The 27,060-nt window shown below is 40.1% G+C and overlaps 1 protein-coding gene across 2 annotated transcripts; it reads right to left on the bottom strand.

Annotated features, from left to right (window-relative positions):
- Window positions 1–13: 13 nt before the first annotated feature.
- On the bottom strand, window positions 14–18,095 carry LOC306966317 (cyclin-Y-like). 2 transcript variants are annotated; one of them, XM_079561039.1, is made up of 11 exons: window positions 17,927–18,095; window positions 9,171–9,245; window positions 9,043–9,072; window positions 5,675–5,709; window positions 5,464–5,558; window positions 5,366–5,401; window positions 5,242–5,299; window positions 4,868–4,987; window positions 2,507–2,673; window positions 287–449; window positions 14–219 (listed from the first exon to the last, which is right to left on the bottom strand). In XM_079561039.1, the coding sequence occupies exons 1-11, from the start codon at window positions 18,084–18,086 to the stop codon at window positions 103–105; spliced, it is 1,056 nt and encodes a 351-aa protein (XP_079417165.1). In that variant the 5' UTR covers window positions 18,087–18,095; the 3' UTR covers window positions 14–102. The 2 variants fall into 2 exon arrangements, with proteins under 2 accessions (XP_079417165.1, XP_079417166.1); XM_079561040.1 differs by lacking the exon at window positions 9,043–9,072.
- Between the last annotated feature and the right edge of the window lie 8,965 nt (window positions 18,096–27,060).

The following is a 27,060-nucleotide window of genomic DNA, read 5'->3' as shown; positions in this document are numbered from 1 at the left end:
GAGCTGCAGCAGTAGTAGTAGCTGTAGTAGCTGTTGTAGCTGTAGTAGTAGCTGTTGTAGTAGTAGCTGTAGTAGTAGTAGTAGTAGTAGTTGCAGGACTCGTTAGGACAGAATCGCTGGGACCCATTTGATCCCACAGAGGTTGTCGACGCTGGCCGAGCGCTTCCTCGCGGCTCGTCGGGCCTCCCTGTACTTGTCGTCGCAGAGTCGAGCGATCGCCTGGAAAAGGAGAGGCAGATTTGAAGCGGCTCCTGTGCAGATCCGAGAGTTTATGTCATGGTTTTACCTCCAGCTTCTGCGCCTTGTCCCGGCTCAGCGGCTCCAGCGGGTAGCTCAGGTTGTTGGTCTCCGACAGCGAGCGCAGGTCGAAGTAGTATTTGGCGTAAACGCTCGACGGGACGTTGATGTTGAACTGCAGCAGCTCCAGGAAGTGCCGCTCCAGCTCGTTCCTTCAAAATAAAACGTTATGTTAGGAGAGAAACGGTTACATTTTTGGAACTGTGTTGAGTCGTGGAGTTATGTGCAGTGAGGCCAGTATTTTTGGAATACAGGTGAAACTCGGAACATTAGAAAATTAGAAAAAGTTTATTTATTTCTGTGATTAACCCCTTAACTCCCACCTGAACCGAGCACATTTTCTCCAGTTTGGCTTTACCCCAATCCAAAAGCTTTTGGGAAAAAGCAGTGAAAATAGCAACAAAACTGAGACGAAAACAATGATGGAAATGTGAGAAAAAAGTGAGAAAACATTGACAAAAAAGTGACGAAAAATTGATGAAAAAGTGGCAAAAATGTGACAAAAAAATGACAAAAATGTGATAAAAATTGGACAAAAAAATTACAAAAAATGTGACAAAAATATGATTAAAAAATGACAAAAAATGTGACAAAAAATGACAAAAATGTGACAAAAAATGACAAAAAAAGACAAAAAAATGTGATTTAAAAATGACAAAAAATGTGACAAAAAATGACAAAAATGTGACAAAAAATGACAAAAAAACTGTGATTTAAAAATGACAAAAAAACTGTGATTTAAAAATGACAAAAAATGTGACAAAAAATGACAAAAATGTGACAAAAAATGACAAAAATGTGACAAAAAATGACAATATTGTGACAAAAAATGACAAAAATGTGACAAAAAATGACAAAAAATATGACAAAAAATGACAAAAATGTGACAAAAAATGACAAAAATGTGACAAAAAATGACAAAAATGTGACAAAAAATGACAAAAATGTGACAAAATGTGACAAAAAAATGACAAAAAATGTGACAAAAAATGTGACAAAAAATGACAAAAAATATGACAAAAAATGACAAAAATGTGACAAAAAATGACAAAAAACGTGACAAAAAAATGGCAAAAATGTGACAAAAATTGGACCAAAAAAATGCCAAAAATGTGACAAAAAAATGACAAAAAATTACAAAAATGAGTTGAATACCCCACAAAAAAAAAGTGATGACGTGAGGAAAAAGATCCTCTCGGTTCAGTTAAGAGGTTCAACTGTGAAACTAATATATGATATAGACTCATGACCTGCAAAGTGACAAATGTCAAGCCTTTGTTATAATTTCGATGATTACGGTGTACAGTGTATTTTCAAAATCTTCAAAATCATAAGGGCTAAACATACAGTATGTCACTTTGCATGTAGTGAGTAGGGCTGCTCGATTATTGAAAAAATAATAATCACGATTATTTTTGTCATAATTGAAATCACGATTATTCAAACGATTATTTGTTGCCTTTAAAAAATCCATCAAAAAAGTGAAAAAAATCCATCAAAAAAATGACAAAAATCCATTTAAAAAAAAGACAAAAATCCAGCAAAAAAAGACAAAAATCCATAAAAAAAAAAGACAAAAATCCATTAAAAAGAAAAAAATCCAGCAAAAAAATGACAAAAATCCAGCAAAAAAATGACGAAAATCCATCAAAAAAAGACAAAAATCCATCAAAAAAATTACAAAAATCCATCAAAAAAGTGACAAAAATCCAAAAATTAAAAATTAGAAAAAAAAGGCAATTTTTTTCTTTGAAAAAACAAAATAAAAACAAAATAAAAAAAATTATAATCGATTTTTTGCGATTATGCTAATTTTGTAATCGTTTACTGTTGTAATCGAAATCGTAATCGAATTTCGATTAATTGCACAGCCCTAGTAGTGAGTCTCACCTGAATATAGAAGTGAATGATTTTAAGTGTTTGACAGAAGAAAATCCATGAACAAACGGAGCTAAAGTCTGAGCCTCCAATAAAACTGAAATAACTTGAAAAAGCAAAGATCTTACATCAGGTCGGTCAAATGGATCAGAACTGTATGAGGGAAGAAGATGCTACTGGAGTAAATGCTTCATAAATGACCAGATTCATTACATTTAGTTTGTTTTCTGTGGGGGTTTTGTACCAGATCAATACTAAACCGTGCCACCGTTACGTTAAATGTCCCGTTTCTTATTGGCCTGATAAAGGAGTACGCCCTGGTTGGTCTCACATGTCCTCCACGGTGATGTCCTTCAGGATCTGGCAGTAGTCCACGTTCCAAACCGCCTGGTCGTCCCACACTTTGGACGCCAGCAGGATGGCGCCCAGGACGATCCTCTTCCAGTTCCCCGGACAGATGTCGATCTCCGCGTAGGTCAGCAGCCGCTCCAGGTAAACCTGAGCAGAGGAACACGGGGGAATGAGAGGAGAAGATCTGCCGTCTGTGGAGCCAGAGGGATTCATCACAAGACCAGAGAGCAGGAAGTGACCACGTCCAAAACGAGAGAGCGGGGATTTAACCTCTTAACTCCCGCCTGAACCGAGAGGATCTGTTTCCTTACGTCATCACATTTTTTTCACTCATTTTTTTCATTTTTGTAACTTTTTTGTACCTTATTTGTCATTTTTTGGGTCATTTTTTGTCTTTTTTTTGTCATTTTTTCATCCATTTTTTCATCACATTTTTATCATTTTTTGTCATTTTTTGGACAATTTTTTTGTTATTTTTTTGTCAAATTTTTATCAAATTTTTGTAGCATTTTTTATGTCACATTTTTGTCATTTTTTATCAATTTTTTGTCATTTTTTTGTCATTTTTGTCAAATTTTTGTCAAATTTTTTTCATTTTTTCTTGGGTCATTTTTCGTCAGTTTTTTATCATTTTTTCATCCGTTTTTTATCAAATTTTTGTCATTTTTTTGTCACATTTTGTCATTTTTTCGTAACTTTTTTGTCAATTTCTTGTGACATTTTTGCCACTTTTTCATCAATTTTTCGTCACTTTTTTGTCACATTTCCATCATTGTTTTCGTCTCAGTTTTGTTGCTTTTTCCCAGAAGCTTTTGGATTGGGGTAAAGCCAAACTGGAGAAAATGTGCTCGGTTCAGGTGGGAGTTAAGGGGTTAAGGGGAGACACTAAGGCTAAGGGTCTATGAACTTTCACCTGGAATTTAACCTCTTAACCCCCACCTGAACCAACACATCTCCTCCAGTTTGGCTGTACTCAAATCTGAAAGTTCTTGATAAACAAGCATCTAAAGAGCGACAAAAACAAAACTTAAATGATGAAAACTCAACAAAACCGCAACAAAAAAATGAGACGTTTAGATCAGTTTTGTAGGTTTTATATTTCAAATGAGGTGTTGCACTGGCCTGTAGGCTCCAGTCGAGGAGCTTTTAGATTTGGGTAAAGCTGAAGCAGAGAAAATGGACTTGGTGAAGGCAGGGGTTAAGGAGTTAATTAATAAAAAAAATACATTTTAGTCATTGTAAGAATTTGATAGAATGATATTATTACTATAGCTTGAGCAGGGACATAAATAAACTGTGTTAAAACTTCATTACACTGGTTAAACTTTCCAAACTCCGACATATTGATTCTCTCGACTCTGGAACCACCTGAGACTGAGGAGTTTGCAGAATTACCCTGAACGTAAAAATCAGGAGAATATTTCCCCTGACGTGGCAGATTCACACGGGATCAGAAACTCATAATATTTACTTTTTACCTGAGGTCATTCTAATCCCATGCCAATACGGCTAATAGTTACAAAAATATACAGCATAATAGTATTAAATGTTAAGAAATGAGATTAGTTTTAAGCATTATTTACCTTTTATTTAACCCCTTAACTCCCACCTGAACCAGTTTGGCTTTACCCCAATCCAAAAGCTTCTGGAAAAAAGGTGACAAAATAGCGACAAAACTGAGACGAAAACAATGATGGAAATGTGACAAAAAAGGGAGAAAACATTGACGAAAAAGTGACGAAAAATGTATGAAAAAGTGGCAAAAATGTCACAAAAATGTCACAAGAAATTGACAAAAAATTTATGAAAAAATGACAAAAATGTGACAAAAAAATGACAAAAAATTGATAAAAAAATTGACGAAAAAAATGACAAAAAATTGACGGAAAAAATTGACGAAAAAAATGACAAAAATGTGACAAAAAAATGAAAAAAATTGATAAAAATAAAAAAAATGACGAAAAAAAGGATAAAAATGTGACAAAAAAGTGACAAAAATGTTATAAATAAAAAAAAAAAAAAAAAACGTTGACAAAAAATGACAAAAAATTGACAAAAAAATGATAAAAATGTGATTAAAAAAATTTACGAAAAAATTACAAAAATGTGACAAAAATGACCAAAAAAATGACAAAAAAATGACTAAAAAGTTACAAAAATGAGTTGAAAAGATGAAAAAAAAAATCTGATGTCGTGAGGAAAAAGATCCTCTCGGTTCAGGCGGGAGTTTAAGTGCCCCCACCAATCCTGACACCAACCCCACGCCCTCTCTTTGCTGTAGCCCCGCCCTCCCCCTGAACCCCGGCAGGTGCAGACGAGGGTGAGGACGTTTGGCTCTGACCAGTGTGACGATGGCGCACTCGGCCGTCAGCTGAGCGGCGCTGAACAGTGTCCGCACGAATCTGTAGATCTGCTTCTGCTCCGGGTCCTGCTTATCGTAGTCCATGGGAACCTCGTGTTTCTGCAGAAAAACACACAACACGTGCTGTGACTGTAGGTTAAACACGGGCTTATGGGCAGGCGTCTCAGACATGCGGCCCGGGAGAGTTTTAATATTTCCTGTTTTCATTTGGCAGTGAATTTAAATGATATGAGGCTTTTTCAGACCGTCAGTAGAAGTTTGGATGATTTTAGTCTCTCCTTTTCATTTTTATTTAGTCTTATTTTAGTCGATTAAAATATCTGGACATTTTAGCTCATGTTACACTGACTCACTGTGAGGGGGTGAAGCTTCTCGTCGAAGATCTCCAGCCGCATGGCTCCGTCTGGATCCCTGCCACAGCACACAGATCAGACACAGGCTCTCATGTTCTTAGATACAGGTGGAAATGCTCCTCACCTGTTCTTGATGTGGTAGTAAATGGCCAGACACAAACTGTGGAGAGAAAAGGCCTGTTATGACTCCGTAAAACATGTACACTAGGCGCCGGGCCTCACCATTTGACCGTGTATTTGAGGTGCGGTCGGCTCACGGTGTTGTCGTCCAGGAAAATGGTGGAGCAGGAGCTGTACTTCCTGCGGGTCGTTCCGTTCTGCGAAACAAAGGAAACGGAAAAAGGTTTGGAGGCGTTTGGGGCGATGTTCATGACGATCTAAATCTCATCTAATGATCTCACGTTTATTTAATCTAATTAATGATCTCACTCACGTTGTTGATGTAAAGGCTCTTCCGTTTGTCTCGAACTGCACAGAGAGAAAAGGAGAAAACATGAGTTATTAAAGTCATTCAGCCACAGACCAAAGACCCAAAGACCCAAAGACCCAAAGACCAAAGACCAAAGACACAAAGACCAAAAGACCCAAAGACCAAAGACACAAAGACCCAAAGACCCAAAGACCCAAAGATCCAAAGACTCAAAGACCCAAAGACCCAAAGACCAAAGACCCAAAAACTCAAAGACCCAAAAACCCAAAGACCCAAAGACCCACAGACCCAAAGACCCACAGACCCAAAGACCAACAGACCCAAAGACCAACAGACCAAAGACCCAAAAACCCAAAGACCCACAGACCAAAGACCAAAGACCCAAAGACACAAAGACACAAAGACCCACAGACCAAAGACCAAAGACCAAAAGACCAAAAGACCCAAAGACCCACAGACCCACAGACCCAAAGACCCAAAGATCCAAAGACTAAAAACCCACAGACCCAAAGACCAAAGACACAAAGACCCAAAGACCCACAGATCCAAAGACCCAAAGACCCAAAGACCCAAAGATCCAAAGACTAAAGACCCAACGACCCAAAGACCCAAAGACCCAAAGATCCAACGACCAAAGAACCAAAGACCAAAAGACCAAAAGACCAAAAGACCCAAAGACCCAAAGACCCAAAGACCCAAAGAACCAAAGACCCAAAGACCCAAAGACCCAAAGACTAAGACCCAACGACCCAAAAACCCACAGAGCCAAAGACCCAAAGATCCAACAACCCAACGACCAAAGAACCAAAGACCCAAAGACCAACAGACCCAAAGACCCAAAGATCCAAAGACCCAAAGATCCAAAGACTAAAGACCCAAAGACCCAAAGACCCAAAGACCCAAAGATCCAAAGACCCAAAGACCCAAAGACCCAAAGATCCAAAGACTAAAGACCCAACGACCCAACGACCCAAAGATCCAAAGATCCAAAGACCCATAGACCCAAAGACCCATAGACCCAAAGACCCAAAGACCCAAAGATTCAAAGACCCACAGACCCAAAGACCCAAAGATCCAAAGATCCAAAGACCCACAGACCCACAGACCCAAAGACCCATAGACCCAAAGACCCAAAGACCCAAAGATTCAAAGACCCAAAGACCCAAAGACCCAAAGATTCAAAGACCCACAGACCCACAGACCCAAAGATCCAAAGACTAAAGACCCAACGACCCAAAGACTCACAGAGCCAAAGACCCAACGACCCAAAGACTCACAGAGCCAAAGACCCAAAGACCCACAGACCCAAAGACCCAAAGGCCCAAAGATCCAAAGACTAAAGACCCAAAGACCTAAGACACAAAGGCCAACAGACCCACAGACCAAAAGACCCAAAGATCCAAAGACTAAAGACCCAAAGACCCAAAGACCCAAAGATCCAAAGACTAAAGACCCAACGACCAAAAGACCCACAGACCCACAGACCCACAGACCCACAGACCCACAGACCCAAAGACCCAACGACCCAAAGACCCAAAGACCCAAAGATCCAAAGACCCAAAGACCCAAAGACCCACAGACCCAACGACCCACAGACCCAAAGACCCAAAGACCCAAAGACCCACAGACCCAAAGACCCAAAGATCCAAAGACCCAAAGACCCAAAGACCCACAGACCCAAAGACCCAACGACCCAACGACCAAAGAACCAAAGATCCAAAGACTAAAGACCCAACGACCCAAAGACCCAAAGACCCAAAGACCCAGACCCAAAGACCCACAGACCCAAAGATCCAAAGATCCAAAGATCCAACGACCAACGACCCAAAGACCCAAAGACCCAAAGACCCAAAGACCCACAGACCCAAAGACGAACAGACCCACAGACCCAAAGACCCAAAGACCCAAAGACCCAAAGACCCAAAGACCCAACGACCCAAAGACCCAAAGACTAAAGACCCAAAGACCCAAAGACCCAAAGACCCAAAGATCCAAAGACTAAAGACCCAACGACCAAAAGACCCACAGACCCACAGACCCACAGACCCACAGACCCACAGACCCAAAGACCCAACGACCCAAAGACCCAAAGACCCAAAGATCCAAAGACCCAAAGACCCAAAGACCCACAGACCCAAAGACCCAAAGATCCAAAGACCCAAAGATCCAATGACCCAACGACCCACAGACCCAAAGACCCAAAGACCCAAAGACCCACAGACCCAAAGACCCAAAGATCCAAAGACCCACAGACCCAAAGACCCACAGACCCAAAGACCCAACGACCCAAAGACCCAAAGACCCAAAGATCCAATGACCCAACGACCAAAGAACCAAAGATCCAAAGACTAAAGACCCAACGACCCAAAGACCCAAAGACCCAAAGACCCAGACCCAAAGACCCACAGACCCAAAGATCCAAAGATCCAAAGATCCAACGACCCAAAGACCCAAAGACCCACAGACCCAAAGACGAACAGACCCACAGACCCAAAGACCCAAAGACCCAAAGACCCAAAGACCCAACGACCCAACGACCAAAGAACCAAAGACCCAAAGACCAACAGACCAAAGAACCAAAGACCCAAAGACCCAGACCCAAAGACCCAAAGACCCAAAGACCCACAGACCCAAAGACCAACAGAACAAAGACCAACAGACCAAAGAACCAAAGACCCAAAGACCAACAGACCCAAAGACCAAAGACCAAAGACCCAAAGACCCAAAGACCCAAAGACCCAAAGACCCAAAGACCCAAAGAACAACAGACCCAAAGACCAACAGACCCAAAGACCAACAGACCCAAAGACCAACAGACCCAGACCAAAAGACCCAAAGAACAAAAGACCCAAAGACCCAAAGACACAACGACCAAAGAACAACAGACCCAAAGAACAACAGACCCCAAGTCCACACTCCGGAGGCGCTCCCTGGTCTAACCCTGAATGATTAGGGCGCGTGTGCAGATGTTACTAAACTTTAGGGCCGTTTTCCTTCCACTCTCGCAGCGACATCGACGCATAGGCGACCCAGGCGGCCGCCCAGGGCTCCATCTAGTGACAGAGACTTGGGGTCTTCTGTGTTGGAGACTAAAGATTTCACACTTTCGTCGCTGAAAATGGCTGAAAACGTACACTATATTTTATGGATAGATCCCGAAATGATTCCAAAGATATTTCTCACAAAGTCAGATCGACCGATACTGGACACTCAGACGTTTCTGGTAAATCCAGTCATTGTTGAAGTCATTGTTTGTGGCAAAGTGTCTGGACGTCTCGATTTGTCTGACTTTGCGGCACACAGTCGGAAACTGAGATCGAAGCAGAGCTGAGAGGAACAGCAGGGGGCGCCAGAGCGCAGTGAGCACTCACCGGTTCGAACGGGCACAACTGAGACTGAGACTGAAACGATACAAAGCCGAAGAGTCTCATTTGTGTTTGGCAAAATAAAACCATAAAAAGCAGATTTGTGTGTAGTAAATGTACAAAGCCAGACTGACCGTCGTTGTGTGATTTGCTGAGGAACAGGGTGTTGTCCCGGGGATGGTCCGACGGGTTCGACGTCAGATTCAGCTCTGGAACAAAACACGACGCTCGTGAGTGACATAAAGGAAAAAATCCACAAATACATCATTTTCCAAGTGTTAACCCTGAACTGAGCACATTTTCTCCAGTTTGGCTTTACCCCAATCCAAAAGCTTCTGGAAAAAAGGTGAGAAAATAGCGACAGAACTGAGACGGAAACAATGATGGAAAAGTGACGAAAAAATGACAAAAAAAATGACAAAAAAAGATTAAAAAAGACAAAAATATGACAAAAATGTGACAAAAAAATGACAAAAAAACAAAACAAAAAATGGACCAAAAAAAGACAAAAAAAGACAAAAAAAGACAAAAAAAGACAAAAAAAGACAAAAAAAGGCAAAAAAAAGATTTAAAAAGACAAAAATGTGACCAAAAAAGACAAAAAATGGACAAAAAAATGACAAAAAATGACAAAAAAAATGACTAAAAAAGACAAAAAAATGGACAAAAAAAATAAATTAAAAATGCTACAAAATGAGTTGAATACTATGGAAGCCCGTTTCCGCCATGGTAAAAAATAAAAGCCCAACGGGAAGTCGAAATTACGAGATTTAAAGTCATAATTTTGTGTTTAAAACACGAAATTTCGAGTTTAAATCTCGTAATTTCGACTTCCCGTTGGGCTTTTATTTTTTACCATGGCGGAAACGGGCTTCCATAGAAAACCCCCCAAAAAACAATCTGATGACGTGAGGAAAAAGATCCATTTAGATGAGTTTTGTAGGTCTTAGGTTTCAAATGAGACGTTACACTGGCCGACAGGATTTGGGTAAAGCTGAACTGGAGAAAATGCTCTCGGTTCAGGCGGGAGTTAAGAGGTTAAACTGAACTTTTTTTTTCATGAGTGACATAAAGGAAAAATCCACAATTACATAATTTTTCAGGTGTTAACCCCTTAACTCCCACCTGAACTGACATTTTCTCCAGTTTGGCTTTACCCCAATCCAAAAGCTTCTGGAAAAAAGCAGTGAAAATAGCAACAAAACTGAGACGAAAACAATGATGGAAATGTGACAAAAAAGTGACAAAAAAAATGACAAAAAATGTGACAAAAAAGGGACAAAAAATGTGACCAAAAAAAGAAAAAAAAATGACAAAAAAATGACAAAAATAAATAAATAAAATAATGACAAAAAAAGAAAAAAAAAGTGACGAAAAAATGAAAAAAAAAAAATGATGAAAAAGTGACGGAAAAATGAAAAAAAATGTGACAAAAAAAGACAACAAATTGAAAAAAGTTACAAAAATGAGTTGAATCCCCTCCATCAAAAAAAAGTTGGAAAATATGATGACGTGAGGAAAAAGATCCATTTAGATGAGTTTTGTAGATCTTATCTTTCAAATGAGGCGTTACACTGGCCTACAGGATTTGGGTAAAGCTGACCTGGAGAAAATGCTCTTCAGGTTCGTTTTTTTTTTTTTACATTTCAGTGCAATTTTTGGCAAAAACATATCAAATTTATATTGTGTCATATACGTTTCTGAGTTGTGGTGTGTGCTGGGGGGTGGGAGGGCATCTGGGCGTTTCCCTGTCAGGCTGGTGTTGGCTGTAAACACGTTTTCACCGCTCACTGACCCAGATCCGAGCGGAGAAACCGGATCCTCTCTCTTACATAATACATGCACGGCTCAGACGCCACGGCTCAGACGCCACGGTACAGACGCAGGGCGGCCGTAAAGATCCCTCCTTCACACCAACGGGAAACTTAAAGCCACACTGCGGAGCTTTAACGCCTTTATTTCCACGTGGTTCATTCACAAGAGGAAGTGTGATCCCAACATGTCCTCACCAGGTCTGTGGCTGCTGAGGCACGTGTTTTCTACAGTTACCATGGAGATCCGCCATCTTTGCAGCTGTTAGCATACACTTCCATTGACTGACATTAGCTAAAAACAGTATAAAAAGTGCAGAAAAAAGCCGTGGAACAGCTCCGTTAGCTGCTGAGTCACTGCCGGTAAGAACATCTAACAGTGGGCGGCACGGTGGCACAGCGGTTAGAGCCTCAGCTTCACAGCTCGAAGGTCCCGGGTTCGATTCCCACCAGGACGGGGCCTTTCTGTGTGGAGCATGTTCTCCCCGTGTCTACCACTAAAACATGTACAATAGGTGAATCCTCCAGCAGGGGATTCTGATCATCAGCCTGGCTCCACATCAGGGAGGTGGGTCCCTTAAATATACCTTAAATATTAGTATTTATTAAGAACATTTTACGTAAATCAAGCAACATTTAAGTAACATATCCCACATTTTTCACTAAATAAGAATGTTTTCCTTAAATTATTCCATTTTCTGAGGACATTTTGCTTAATTCTAGCTTTATTTGCTTAAATTTAGTGTTTCTTTCTTGTTTTATGATCAGAAAAATATTCTAGAAATAAGAATTCTTAGCCAGAAAAACATGCTGACCCCATTGGCAGAAGTTTTTCCTTAAAACAAGACGTTGTCTAACCTCTTACCACCCGCTAAAACCAAATCCATCCCTCCTCTTTGCCATTGTCGTCACTTTTTATTTCCCTTATGCGTTTTTGGCACTTTTTTATTACTTTTTTTCTGCTCTTCTGTCACTTTTTTGCTGGATTTTTGTCTTTTTTTGCTGGATTTTTATTTATTTTTTTGCTGGATTTTTATCTTTTTTTTTGCTGAATTTTTAGCTTTTTTTTGCTGGATTTTTATCTTTTTTTTTGCTGAATTTTTATCTTTTTTTTGCATGTACAATAGGTGAATCCTCCAGCAGGCGATTTTGACCATCAGCCTGGCTCCACATCATGGAGGTGGGTCCCTTAAATATACCTTAAATATTAGTATTTAATAAGAACATTTTGCTTAAATCAAGCAACATTTAAGTAAAACATCCCCCAATTTATCACTAAATAAGAATGTTTTCCTTAAATGATTCCATTTTCTGAGCACATTTTGCTTAATTCTAGTTATTTATTTGCTAAAATTTAGTGTTTCTTTCTTGTTATATGATGAGAAAAATATTCTAGAAATAAGAATTCTTAGCAAGAAAAACATGCTGACCCCATTGGCAGAAGTTTTTCCTTAAAACAAGACGTTGTCTAACCTCTTACCACCCGCCAGAACCAAATCCATTCACTTTCATCCAGTCACTTTTTATTTCCCTTATGCGTTTTTGGCACTTTTTTATTACTTTTTTTCTGCTCTTCTGTCACTTTCTTGCTGGATTTTTGTCTTTTTTTTCGCTGAATTTTTTTCTTTTTTTTGCTGAATTTTTATCTTCTTTTTGCTGGATTTTTATCTTTTTTTTGCTGAATTTATCTTTTTTTTTTGGGTGATTTTTTTCTTTTTTTTTCTGAATTTTTATCTTTTTTTGCTGAATTTTTATCTTTTTTTTGCTGCATTTTTATCTTTTTTTTGCTGAATTTTTATCTTTTTTTTGCTAAATTTTTATCTTTTTTTTGCATGTACAATAGGTGAATCCTCCAGTAGGTGATTCTGACCATCAGCCTGGCTCCACATCATGGAGACGGGACCCCGGGCGCGGCAATATTTTCCTTAAATATTAGTATTTAATAAGAACATTTTGCTGAAAAATGTGTGTAATTTAGAACATTTTACTTAAATCAAGCAACATTTAAGTAAAACATCCCCCAATTTTTCACAAAATAAGAATGTTTTCCTTAAATTATTCCATTTTCTGAGCACATTTTGCTTAATTCTAGCTGTTTAATTGCTTAAATTTAGTGTTTCTTTCTTGTTTTATGATGAGAAAAATATTCTAGAAATAAGAATTCTTAGCCAGAAAAACATGCTGACCCCATTGGCAGAATGTTTTCCTTAAAACAAGACATAACGTCTTATTTTAAGATTGTTTTCCTTGTTTTTAGTCGGGCACTTTTTGCAGTGTAAAATCTTATTTCAAATGAAAACTATGAAAAAATGTGTCCAATTTAGCACAAAAACCTGACCTAAAAATAATAATAATAAAATGTTCTTAACCAATTTAAAGCAATTAAAGTATATTGTTTTAACCCAGAGGCGGAATGTTCTGAAGTTCTATTGAAAGATGTAAATATAAATCAGTCTCACAACAAGGCTTTGACTTTTAACTAATCTTTTCTGTGGGTTTGTTGTATTTGAGTCGGTGTCGTCCTCGTCTTTCCCTCCTTCAGTGACTTCACGACAGTTCAAAGCCCCGCAGTTGTTTTGCATGTGTGCTTGTGATTGTTGGTAAAACCCGACCCGGTTTGGAGCCGAAGCACAGCCGCTCTGAGAGGCCCGTGGACATGTGGAGCGTCCGCATGACACGGATATCTGTGATAACTGTAAACACATGACGGAGCCGGCCCAGACGAGCTGCTGCCTCCACTGACGGAGGGCGCTCACACTCCAGCGTCATTCCACTGATGCTTTAGAGAAGTCCTGTCTGATTCAGGTCAATCCAATAACGTGCTGTGGAGCCTGGGCCGCTGTTTTAGACATTCAGAACTGTTGTTATCAGGCAGACCTACACTTCCTGAATAATAAAGCATGTTGCCACAGATAAAAAGTATCTGTTTGTTCTGCCTTTAGTTTGATTCCAGCTCATTCTCTGTGACGTTGTTTAACCTCTTTTCACCAGCCAGAACCAAATCCATTCTCTTTGCCATTGTCGTCACTTTTTATTTCCCTTATGCGTTTTTGTCACTTATTTACTTTTTTTCTGCTCTTCTGTCACTTTTTTGCTGGATTTTTGTCTTTTTTTGCTGTATTTTTGTCTTTTTTTTGCTGATTTTTTGTCACTTTTTTGCTGGATTTTTGACACTTTTTTGCTGGATTTTTATCTTTTTTTGCTGAATTTTTGTCACTTTTTTGCTGGATTTTTGTCACTTTTTCTGCCGGATTTTTGTCACTTTTTTGCTGGATTTTTGTCACTTTTTTGCTGGATTTTTGTCCTTTTTTTGCTGGATTTTTGTCTCTTTTTTGCTGGATTTTTGTCACTTTTTCTGCCGGATTTTTGTCACTTTTTCTGCTGGATTTTTGTCACTTTTTTGCTGGATTTTTGTCCTTTTTTTGCTGGATTTTTGTCTTTTTTTTTGGCTGGATTTTTGTCTTTTTTCGCTGGATTTTTGTCACTTTTTCTGCTGGATTTTTGTCTCTTTTTTGCTGGATTTTTGTCTCTTTTTTGCTGGATTTTTGTCTTTTTTCGCTGGATTTTTGTCTCTTTTTTTGGCTGGATTTTTGTCTTTTTTCGCTGGATTTTTACTTTATTTTTTGCTGGATTTTTGTCTTTTTTTGCTGGATTTTTGTCTTTTTTTGCTGGATTTTTGTCTTTTTTTTGCTGGATTTTTGTCTTTTTCTGCTGGATTTTTATCTTTTTTTTGCTGGATTTTTGTCTTTTTTTTTGCTGGATTTTTATTTTATTTTTTGCTGGATTTTTGTCTTTTTTTCAGGATTTTTGTCTTTTTTGCTGGATTTTTGTCTTTTTTTGGCTGGATTTTTATTTTATTTTTTGCTGGATTTTTGTCACTTTTTCGCTGGATTTTTGTCTTTTTTTGGCTAGATTTTTATTTTATTTTTTGCTGGATTTTTGTCTTTTTTTGCTGGATTTTTGTCCTTTTTTTGCTGGATTTTTGTCACTTTTTTTGCTGGATTTTTGTCACTTTTTCGCTGGATTTTTATTTTATTTTTTGCTGGATTTTTGTCTCTTTTTTGCTGGATTTTTGTCTTTTTTTTGCTGGATTTTTATTTTATTTTTTGCTGGATTTTTGTCTCTTTTTTGCTGGATTTTTAGCTTTTTTTTGTCACTTTTTTGTTGAGTTTTTGTCATTTTTGTCGTTTTTTTGGGTCACTTTTTCTCTTTTTTTGCATTTACATCCTCATTTTCGTCTCGTTTTTTGCCTCTGTTTTGAAGAAGCTTTTAGATTTGAATTTAATAAACTTCTTCCACAGTGTGAGATCTCGTGAGAGCCTGAAGCACATCCTAAAGATCCTCACTGGGGTGAAGATCTGGACTCGTCTCTTCAGGCCGTCAGCTGATCTCGCTCTTTCGCTCTCGTCAGCAGATCGTTACACTGTGCATTTAGTGTTGGGTAAATGGAATCGGCTTGTTGCACAATGTGGCTACGCTAGTTCCTCTGAGCTGAAGCTGTGGGCGCTAGTACTTCCTGTTCGTGTTCATTTCCATTAAGATGAGCTCAGACCCGTGAGTTCCTGGTAGAAATATTTCTATAGAGGAGACGTTTATGTTTGTGAGGATCAGTGAGTTTGTCTTGAAGCTAAAGGCTAATTTAACCTCTTAACTCCCGCCTGAACCGAGAGGATCTTTTTTCCTCAAGTCATTTTTTTTTCCATCATTTTTGTCACTTTTTTGGTCAATTTTTTATCACATTTTTGTAATTTTTTTTGTCACATTTTTGTCATTTTTTGGTCAAATTTTTATCACATTTTTATCACATTTTTATCACATTTTTGTCATTTTTCGTCAATTTCTTGTGACATTTTTGTGACGTTTTTGTGACATTTTTGCCACTTTTTCATCAATTTTTTGTCCCTTTTTTGTCAATTTTTTATCACATTTTTTGTAATTTTCTTGTCACATTTTATCACATTTTTGTAATTTTTTGGTCATTATTTTGTGACATTTTTGTCATTTTTCGTCAATTTTTTGTCAATTTCTTTGTGACATTTTTGCTACTTTTCCATCATTGTTTTCGTCGAGAAAACGTGCTCGGTTCAGGTGGGAGTTAAGCGGTTAATGCTTTACACAACTTGAAATAGTGCCTTTATATATATTCTTTTATAGCATGTTAGCCTTTAGCTTCAAGACAAACTCGATCCTTCATGATCACAGGCGTCTCTGATCTGAACTTCATGATTTGAACACAGTAAATGATCGTCTACCGGGAACTCACCGCCCACAACATAATCTTTAGAAAATATGATTATTATTCCAGGAAAAGAAAACAGACAGGAAGTCCAGGCGCTCACACCTTCAGGTCAGAGGAGCTAGCATAGCCACACCGTGCAACAAGCCAATTATGGAGCCATTTATTATGACCCAGTGCAGAGAGAATGGTCTGATTGTGAAGGGGGTGATGATGATGAGGAGGAGGAGGAGCCACAGCCCCAACAGCAGAGAGAAGGAGGCGGGACAGGGCGCAGAGAGAAGGAGGCGGGACAGGGCGCAGAGAGAAGGAGGCGGGACCAGGCGAGCACAGTGATGGTTCGTAACACTTCATGAGGATGTGTTACTTTAGGCAAAATATAAACTGAAAATACTGATAATGTCACTGTGTAAAAGTGCCCGCCCCGCTGTGAGCCCTTTACCTGCCCCACTGTGAGTCCTTTACCCGCCCCGCTGTGAGGCCCTTTACCTGCCCCACTGTGAGCCCTTTACCTGCCCCACTGTGAGCCCTTTACCTGCCCCGCTGTGAGCCCTTTACCTGCCCCACTGTGAGCCCCTTTACCTGCCCCACTGTGAGTCCTTTACCTGCCCCACTGTGAGCCCTTTACCTGCCCCACTGTGAGCCCCTTTACCCGTCCCACTGTGAGCCCTTTACCCGCCCCACTGTGAGCCCTTTACCTGCCCCACTGTGAGCCCTTTACCTGCCCCACTGTGAGCCCCTTTACCCGCCCCACTGTGAGCCCTTTACCTGCCCCACTGTGAGCCCTTTACCCCTGTCCCCGCCCCCGCCCCAGTCCCTGCCCCCGTGCTGGACTTTCATCTTTTTTTTTTCTGGATTTTTGTCTGTTTTTGCTGGATTTTTGTCTTGTTTTTCTGGATTTTTGTCTCTTTTTTTGCTGGATTTTTATCTTTTTTTTTGCTGGATTTTTGTCTCTTTTTTGCTGGATTTTTGTCTTGTTTTTCTGGATTTTTGTCTCTTTTTTTGCTGGATTTTTATCTTTTTTTTGCTGGATTTTTGTCTCTTTTTTGCTGGATTTTTGTCACTTTTTTGCTGGATTTTTGTGTTGTTTTTCTGGATTTTTGTCTCTTTTTTCGCTGGATTTGTGTCACTTTTTTTCTGAATTTTTTTCTTTTTTTTGCTGGATTTTTGTCTCTTTTTTGTTGAGTTTTTGTCATTTTTTTTGTCATTTTATGCCCGCCCCTGTCCCCGCCCCTGTCCCCGTCCCCGCCCTCGTACCGTCCAGGTTCTCGCGGTCGCTGATGTGCTGCAGGTTGCTGCAGACCGTCTCCTCCCCTGTCCCCGCCCTGTCCCCGCCCCTGGCCCCGCCCCCGCCCCCGTGCTGGACTTTCATCTTTTTTTTTCTGGATTTTTGTCTCTTTTTTCTGAATTTTTTTCTTTTTTTTTGCTGGATTTTTGTCTCTTTTTTTTCTGGATTTTTGTCTCTTTTTTCTGGATTTTTGTCTCTTTTTTTCTGGATTTTTGTCTCTTTTTTCTGGATTTTTGTCTCTTTTTTCGCTGGATTTGTGTTACTTTTTTTCTGAATTTTTTTCTTTTTTTTGCTGGATTTTTGTCTCTTTTTTGTCTCTTTTTTGTCATTTTTTTTGTCATTTTATGCCCGCCCCTGTCCCCGCCCCTGTCCCCGCCCCCGTCCCCGCCCCCGTACCGTCCAGGTTCTCGCGGTCGCTGATGTGCTGCAGGTTGCTGCAGACCGTGTCCTCCCCTGTCTCCTCCCCTGTCCCCGCCCCGTCCCCGCCCCCGTCCCCGCCCCCGTCCCTGACCCCTGTCCCCGCCCCTGTCCCCGCCCCTGACCCCGCCCCCGTACCGTCCAGGTTCTCGCGGTCGCTGATGTGCTGCAGGTTGCTGCAGACCGTGTCCTCGCGGCTCAGGTCGGACTCGGGCAGGTACGGCTCCAGGCGGGAGTGGTTCTTCCTCCTCAGTTTGGGGCTGGACGAGACGCAGCAGGACGACAGAGAGCCGCCCATCGTCACGGTAACCGCGGCGTGTTCGGGTCAGCGCCTCAAACAGGAGACACAGGAGACGTTTACTACATTTAAAGAACTTTATTGGCAACATTTAAAAAAGTGTGACATTATTTAAATAGACCTGCCGTGTGATTGGCCGAGTGAGTTTGATTTAAATAGACCTGCCGTGTGATTGGCCGAGTGAGTTTGATTTAAATAGACCTGCTGCGTGATTGGCCGAGTGAGTTTGATTTAAATAGACCTGCCGTGTGATTGGCCGAGTGAGTTTGATTTAAATAGACCTGCCCTGTGATTGGCCGAGTGAGTTTGATTTAAATAGACCTGCCCTGTGATTGGCCGAGTGAGTTTGATTTAAATAGACCTGCCGTGTGATTGGCCGAGTGAGTTTGATTTAAATAGACCTGCCCTGTGATTGGCCGAGTGAGTTTGATTTAAATAGACCTGCCGTGTGATTGGCCGAGTGAGTTTGATTTAAATAGACCTGCCCTGTGATTGGCCGAGTGAGTTTGATTTAAATAGACCTGCCCTGTGATTGGCCGAGTGAGTTTGATTTAAATAGACCTGCCGTGTGATTGGCCGAGTGAGTTTGATTTAAATAGACCTGCCGTGTGATTGGCCGAGTGAGTTTGATTTAAATAGACCTGCCGTGTGATTGGCCGAGTGAGTTTGATTTAAATAGACCTGCCGTGTGATTGGCCGAGTGAGTTTGATTTAAATAGACCTGCCGTGTGATTGGCCGAGTGAGTTTGATTTAAATAGACCTGCCGTGTGATTGGACGAGTGAGTTTGATTTAAATAGACCTGCCGTGTGATTGGCCGAGTGAGTTTGATTTAAATAGACCTGCCGTGTGATTGGCCGAGTGAGTTTGGGGGTCGTGACCTGGAAAGTTATAAGTGGCTCAAGAGAAGGAAGGTTCCTGAGACTTAATTAACATCTATGAAATAAATGTTAATAAATCTAATGTTATGTTGTTTGCTGGTAATAAAACATATGACAGAGATCAAATCAAAATTCATATTAATAATGAAGAAATAAACAGTGTCATCGACATGTTTTTTCAGATTGACGATAAACTGCACTGGAAGAAAAGGTCGAAAAAGTTTGCAAAAAGAAAACTCACAGTCTATTGGAATCATAAGTAAAGTTAGAAACCTAGTAAATTGTAAATGTCTGTTAACACTTTACAACAGTCTTATTTATCCATATTTTAATTATGGTAATATTGTTTGGGGAAATACTTCACCACCTAAACAAAATGTTCATTCTACAAAAGAAAGCGACTCTTTCCAAACCTGAGGCTCCAAAGCACCTTTGTTTTTTAAATGAAACTCTTGAACATGTTTGATATAAATACTTTAACCATCATAACCATTAGGTTCATTGTTATGCTATAAAACGGCACCTTCATCTGCCGTTATATAAAACATCTGGTGATCAGCGTTCAGTCAGACATGATGGAGTTAAAGTCTGGAACAAACAGATCCATCTTCACCTCATTATACATGTATAAAAACTAACTAAAACAGAGCAGAGACTCATAAAGGAATGATTGTATGAGTGTTGTATATTTGACACATTGTATTTGTATTTGACTCTGTATTTTTGTACTATGTAGTGACTTAGCGTGGGTTTACATTACTCTGATTCTTATTTAATGTTTACTTGGGACTGGTGTTGTTGCCTCTCCCATGCACATGCTATTATTATTATTATTATATATGTTCTTTTTAACTACTTATGCTAAAGTGCAAAATAAATAAATAATATGATGATTTTGCAAATAATAAACGCTGATTAATATTCATAAATCAGAACTAAACCGGTGCATCGTGGGCTGGAAGAGAAGTGCCTTGTGTCTGTAATGTGCACTTGCCTCATAGTTTCGATAACACTAATGTAGTATGTTTGTTTCTACTTTTTAAATAAGTGGTTTGGGAGACTTTGGAAAATGACAATGGATTTGAGCAGAATCTCATGAGCTGCAGAAAAACAAACCCCAGAACAGAGGAGTTTATAATGTTGCTCCTGGAGGGATCTGCAAGACCTCCCTCTGCTCTGTCCACAGAAATAAACTCTATTCACTGCATGAAAACTGATATAACACGTATCATGAAGTGATTACTGGGATATTAACCTCTTACCACCCGCCAAAACCAAATGATTTCCCACCTCTTTGCCATTGTCGTCACTTTTATTTCCCTTTTGTGTTTTTGTCACTTTTTGATTACTTTTTTTGCTGCTCTTTTGTCAATTTTTTGCCCGATTTTTGTCATTTTTCTGAGGATTTGTGTAATTTTTCGGATGGATTATTGTCACTTTTTTCTGATGGATTTTTGTCACTTTTTTCTGATGGATTTTTGTCACTTTTTTCTGATGGATTTTTGTCACTTTTTTCTGATGGATTTTTGTCATATTCTTGACCGATTTTTGTCATTTTTTGCTGGATTTTTGTCACTTTTTTGCTGTTTTTTTTAGTCATTTTTCTGATGGATTATTGTCACTTTTTTGCCCGATTTTTGTCTTTTTTCTGATGGATTTTTGTCATTTTTTTGCTGTTTTTTTTAGTCATTTTTCTGATGGATTATTGTCACTTTTCTGATGAATTTTTGTCACTTTTCTGATGAATTTTTGTCACTTTTCTGATGGATTATTGTCACTTTTTTGCCTGATTTTTGTCATTTTTCTGATGGATTATTGTCACTTTTTTGCCCGATTTTTGTCATTTTTCTGATGGATTATTGTCATTTTTCTGATGGATTATTGTCACTTTTTTGCCTGATTTTTGTCATTTTTCTGATGGATTATTGTCACTTTTTTGCCCGATTTTTGTCACTTTTCTGATGGATTTTTGTCATTTTTCTGATGGATTATTGGCACTTTTTTGCCCGATTTTTTTCATTTTTCTGATGGATTATTGTCACTTTTTTCTGATGGATTTTTGTCATTTTTCTGATGGATTATTGGCACTTTTTTGCCCGATTTTTTTCATTTTTCTGATGGATTATTGTCACTTTTTTCTGCTGGATTATTGTCACTTTTTTGCCCGATTTTTGTCCTTTTCCTGCTGCTCTTTTGTCACCTTTTTGTTGAGTTTTTGTCATTTTTGTCGCTTTATTGGTCACTTTTTAGCGCTTTTTTGTTGCGTTCACATCCTCACTTTCTTTTTTTCTTCTGTTTTGAAGAAGCTTTTAGATTTGGAGAACATGGAGAACAGGAGAGAACATGTTCAGGCGGGAGTTAAGAGGTTAAAGTATCAGGATCTGTCAGATGGTTTGTCTGCGCCTCATAATGAGACACAGTGAGCATCAAAACACAGGCACTGGCTAAGAGAGAAACAGTTATGAGCCTGTACCTCCTATACCTCCTATACCACCTATACCTCCTATACCTCCTATACCTCCTGCCCCCCTACCTCAGTCCTGAAGGGGCTACATCATGAGCTCCGCCGCAGCGTCACGGGAAACATCGACACATATCCTCCCCGCGCGCTGTGGCTCATCCTCCGAGGCCCCAGACCCGGCCCTGGTGCTCGGTCCTCGCCTCTGCGCTCAGGCCGCTGTCCCCCGCAGCTCCTGCCCGCCCATGGAGCGCCTTCAGCCGGCGCCGCGGAGACCCCAGACCCGGGGACACGCGCAGGGGCTCTCACAGCCGGGACAGCATCGTTACGCGCCGGGATGGAGGGATGGAGAGGCGGGGAGACGGAGGATGAGCGGCTCGCGGACACGGGCGCATCCTCACGAGCGTTTCCGGTTCACCAGCACGCGCTCGGAGAGAGGGGTCACGCGGATGCGGTCAATTATTCAGGACCACAGCGCGTCCGGGGTCACGTGGACTCGGTTCAGAGCGCAGACGCGGGAGGAAGACACTTTTGTTTAGCTGTTTTATAATAATGTATAATAATTTAACAATAATATTTAATCATTTGTGAGTTTACAAAATAAAATGACTTCTCTGTTTGTAGTAGAAGGTGGAGACCAGCAGAGGGCGCCCCGACCACATGTTCACAGGCGTTTCATGGAGCGGGTTTACGCATCGACACTGCCTTTAACATCAGATCTGCCTTTCAACTATTGTACATGTTGGGAGATAAATAAAAAATAAATATGCCACAAATCAAACAATAAAATAAACGTTTTGATTCATGTGATATTATTAAAAGTTCTTTCTTAACCTCTTAACTCCCGCCTGAACCGAGAGGATCTTTTTCCTCACGTCATCAGATTTTTTTTCCATCATTTTTTTGTGTTCAACTCATTTTTGTAACTTTTTTGTCACTTTTGTAATTTTTTTTGTCAAATTGTAATCACTTTTTTGTAAAAAAAAAAAAAAAAAAAAAAAAAAAAAATAAGTCACATTTTTGTAATTTATTTGTAATTTTTAATCATTTTTTGTATTTTTTTGTCCCATTTTTGTCATTTTTGGGTTAAATTTGTATCACATTTTTGTCCCATTTCTTTCAGTTTTTTGTCATTTTTAAAAAAAAAATTTTTTGTCATTTTTTCATCTAATTTTTGACATTTTTTGGTCAAATTTGTATCAAATTTTTGTCACATTTTTGTCATTTTTTTGTCAATTTCTTATGACATTTTTGTCACTTTTTCATCAATTTTTCATCACTTTTTGTCACATTTCCATCATTGTTTTCGTCTCAGTTTTGTTGCTATTTTCACAGCTTTTTCCAGAAGCTTTTGGATTGGGGTAAAGCCAAACTGGAGAAAATGTGCTCGGTTCAGGTGGGAGTTAAGAGGTTAATAATGTTGTCCCTGACACTGGGATGTTTTCCCTTGATATTTGGAAAGTAACTGTAAATACTCTCAAATGGAAGTAACTTTACCAGAATACAGTTACTCCAAATGAGTATTCTGTATTTAGTTATTCCCCAACACTAGCCTTAACCGAGCATATGTTTTTTTGCACATTTTTGTTGCATTTAGCGTAATTGTTTTTGTGTTGTGGCTTTTTCATCACTTTTTTAATCACTTAGTGTTTTTGTCTCTTTTTGGATGTTTTTTCCAAGAAGCTTTGAGGCTGCGTCTGAAACCATCACATTACAGCCTCTAACACCAGCATCTAACTCCTGAACCTTTCATGGGTCGTTTGGTGCAGTGGCTTGTGGGATGGCACATAGCTCCTAATCACCGGTTAGTTAGCATCAGAGGTCCCTATGCTTAAGTGGCTATGATAGTTAGCATCAGAGGTCCCTATGCTAAAGTGGCTATGATAGTTAGCATCAGAGGTCCCTATGCTTAAGTGGCTATGATAGTTAGCATCAGAGGTCCCTATGCTAAAGTGGCTATGATAGTTAGCATCAGAGGTCCCTATGCTTAAGTGGCTATGATAGTTAGCATCAGAGGTCCCTATGCTAAAGTGGCTATGATAGTTAGCATCAGAGGTCCCTATGCTAAAGTGGCTATGATAGTTAGCATCAGAGGTCCCTATGCTTAAGTGGCTATGATAGTTAGCATCAGAGGTCCCTATGCTAAAGTGGCTATGATAGTTAGCATCAGAGGTCCCTATGCTAAAGAGGCTATGATAGTTAGCATCAGAGGTCCCTATACTAAAGTGGCTATAATAGTTAGCATCAGAGGTCCCTATGCTAAAGTGTCTATGATAGTTAGCACCAGAGGACCCTATGCTAAAGTGGCTATGATAGTTAGCATCAGAGGTCCCTATACTAAAGTGGCTATAATAGTTAGTATCAGAGGTCCCTATGCTAAAGTGGCTATGATAGTTAGCATCAGAGGTCCCTATGCTAAAGTGGCTATGATAGTTAGCATCAGAGGTCCCTATGCTAAAGTGGCTATGCTAGTTAGCACCAGAGGTCCCTATGCTAAAGTGGCTATGATAGTTAGCATCAGAGGTCCCTATGCTAAAGTGGCTATGATAGTTAGCACCAGAGGACCCTATGCTAAAGTGGCTATGATAGTTAGCATCAGAGGTCCCTATGCTAAAGTGGCTATGATAGTTAGCATCAGAGCTCCCTATGCTAAAGTGGCTATGATAGTTAGCATCAGAGCTCCCTATGCTAAAGTGGCTATGATAGTTAGCATCAGAGGTCCCTATGCTAAAGTGGCTATGATAGTTAGCATCAGAGGTCCCTATGCTAAAGTGGCTATGATAGTTAGCACCAGAGGTCCCTATGCTAAAGTGGCTATGATAGTTAGCATCAGAGGTCCCTATGCTAAAGTGGCTATGATAGTTAGCACCAGAGGTCCCTATGCTAAAGTGGCTATGATAGTTAGCATCAGAGGTCCCTATGCTAAAGTGGCTATGATAGTTAGCATCAGAGGTCCCTATGCTAAAGTGGCTATGATAGTTAGCACCAGAGGTCCCTATGCTAAAGTGGCTATGATAGTTAGCATCAGAGGTCCCTATGCTAAAGTGGCTATGATAGTTAGCACCAGAGGTCCCTATGCTAAAGTGGCTATGATAGCTAGCATCAGAGGTCCCTATGCTAAAGTGGCTATGATAGTTAGCACCAGAGGTCCCTATGCTAAAGTGGCTATGATAGTTAGCATCAGAGGTCCCTATGCTAAAGTGGCTATGATAGTTAGCACCAGAGGTCCCTATGCTAAAGTGGCTATGATAGTTAGCATCAGAGGTCCCTATGCTAAAGTGGCTATCATAGCTAGCATCAGAGGTCCCTATGCTAAAGTGGCTATGATAGCTAGCATCAGAGGTCCCTATGCTAAAGTGGCTATGATAGTTAGCACCAGAGGTCCCTATGCTAAAGTGGCTATGATAGTTAGCACCAGAGGTCCCTATGCTAAAGTGGCTATGATAGTTAGCATCAGAGGTCCCTATGCTAAAGTGGCTATCATAGCTAGCATCAGAGGTCCCTATGCTAAAGTGGCTATGATAGCTAGCATCAGAGGTCCCTATGCTAAAGTGGCTATGATAGTTAGCACCAGAGGTCCCTATGCTAAAGTGGCTATGATAGTTAGCACCAGAGGTCCCTATGCTAAAGTGGCTATGATAGTTAGCATCAGAGGTCCCTATGCTAAAGTGGCTATCATAGCTAGCATCAGAGGTCCCTATGCTAAAGTGGCTATGATAGCTAGCTTCAGAGGTCCCTATGCTAAAGTGGCTATGATAGTTAGCACCAGAGGTCCCTATGCTAAAGTGGCTATGATAGTTAGCATCAGAGGTCCCTATACTAAAGTGGCTATAATAGTTAGCATCAGAGGTCCCTATGCTAAAGTGGCTATGATAGCTAGCATCAGAGGTCCCTATGCTAAATTGGCTATGATAGTTAGCATCAGAGGTCCCTATACTAAAGTGGCTATGATAGTTAGCACCAGAGGTCCCTATGCTAAAGTGGCTATGATAGTTAGCATCAGAGGTCCCTATGCTAAAGTGGCTATGATAGTTAGCACCAGAGGTCCCTATGCTAAAGTGGCTATGATAGTTAGCACCAGAGGTCCCTATGCTAAAGTGGCTATGATAGTTAGCATCAGAGGTCCCTATACTAAAGTGGCTATAATAGTTAGCATCAGAGGTCCCTATACTAAAGTGGCTATAATAGTTAGCATCAGAGGTCCCTATGCTAAAGTGGCTATGATAGTTAGCACCAGAGGTCCCTATGCTAAAGTGGCTATGATAGTTAGCACCAGAGGTCCCTATGCTAAAGAGGCTATGATAGTTAGCACCAGAGGTCCCTATGCTAAAGTGGCTATGATAGTTAGCATCAGAGGTCCCTATGCTAAAGTGGCTATGATAGTTAGCACCAGAGGTTCCTATGCTAAAGAGGCTATGATAGTTAGCATCAGAGGTCCCTATACTAAAGTGGCTATAATAGTTAGCATCAGAGGTCCCTATGCTAAAGTGGCTATGATAGTTAGCATCAGAGGTCCCTATGCTAAAGTGACTATGATAGTTAGCACCAGAGGTCCCTATGCTAAAGTGGCTATGATAGTTAGCATCAGAGGTCCCTATGCTAAAGTGACTATGATAGTTAGCACCAGAGGTCCCTATGCTAAAGTGACTATGATAGTTAGCATCAGAGGTCCCTATGCTAAAGTGGCTATGATAGTTAGCACCAGAGGTCCCTATGCTAAAGTGACTATGATAGTTAGCACCAGAGGTCCCTATGCTAAAGTGGCTATGATAGTTAGCATCAGAGGTCCCTATGCTAAAGTGCCTATGATAGTTAGCACCAGAGGTTCCTATGCTAAAGAGGCTATGATAGTTAGCATCAGAGGTCCCTATACTAAAGTGGCTATAATAGTTAGCATCAGAGGTCCCTATGCTAAAGTGGCTATGATAGTTAGCATCAGATGTACCTATGCTCAAGTGGCTATGATACTTAGCATCAGAGGTCCCTATGCTAAAGTGGCTATGATAGTTAGCACCAGAGGTCCCTATGCTAAAGTGGCTATGATAGTTAGCACCAGAGGTCCCTATGCTAAAGTGGCTATGACAGTTAGCACCAGAGGTCCCTATGCTAAAGTGGCTATGATAGTTAGCATCAGAGGTCCCTATGCTAAAGTGGCTATGATAGTTAGCACCAGAGGTCCCTATGCTAAAGTGGCTATGATAGTTAGCATCAGAGGTCCCTATACTAAAGTGGCTATAATAGTTAGCATCAGAGGTCCCTATGCTAAAGTGGCTATGATAGTTAGCACCAGAGGTCCCTATACTAAAGTGGCTATGATAGTTAGCATCAGAGGTCCCTATTCTAAAGTGGCTATAATAGTTAGCATCAGAGGTCCCTATGCTAAAGTGGCTATGATAGTTAGCATCAGAGGTACCTATGCTCAAGTGGCTATGATAGTTAGCATCAGAGGTCCCTATGCTAAAGTGGCTATGATAGTTAGCATCAGAGGTCCCTATACTAAAGTGGCTATGATAGTTAGCACCAGGGGTCCCTATGCTAAAGTGGCTATGATAGTTAGCATCAGAGGTCCCTATGCTAAAGTGGCTATGATAGTTAGCATCGAGGCTCCTTTTCCTAACTACTTCCTAACTGACCAA

This window comes from Gobius niger, assembly GCF_951799975.1.
Source record: "Gobius niger genome assembly, chromosome: 8".
In the NCBI taxonomy this organism is placed as follows: domain Eukaryota; kingdom Metazoa; phylum Chordata; class Actinopteri; order Gobiiformes; family Gobiidae; genus Gobius; species Gobius niger.
This window is presented reverse-complemented; position numbering and strand designations above follow the sequence as displayed.

What these genes read in the sequence shown, in the direction of transcription:
- LOC306966317 (XM_079561039.1), bottom strand. Translation starts at nt 18,086, where the DNA reads ATGGGCGGCTCTCTGTCGTCCTGCTGCGTCTCGTCCAGCCCCAAACTG. An exon ending in TACTACCACATCAAGAACAG is followed by an intron (nt 5,300 to 5,365) that starts GTGAGGAGCATT and finishes GTGCTGTGGCAG; the next exon opens with GGATCCAGACGGAGCCATGC. An exon ending in AGAAGCTTCACCCCCTCACA is followed by an intron (nt 4,988 to 5,241) that starts GTGAGTCAGTGT and finishes GTTTTTCTGCAG; the next exon opens with AAACACGAGGTTCCCATGGA.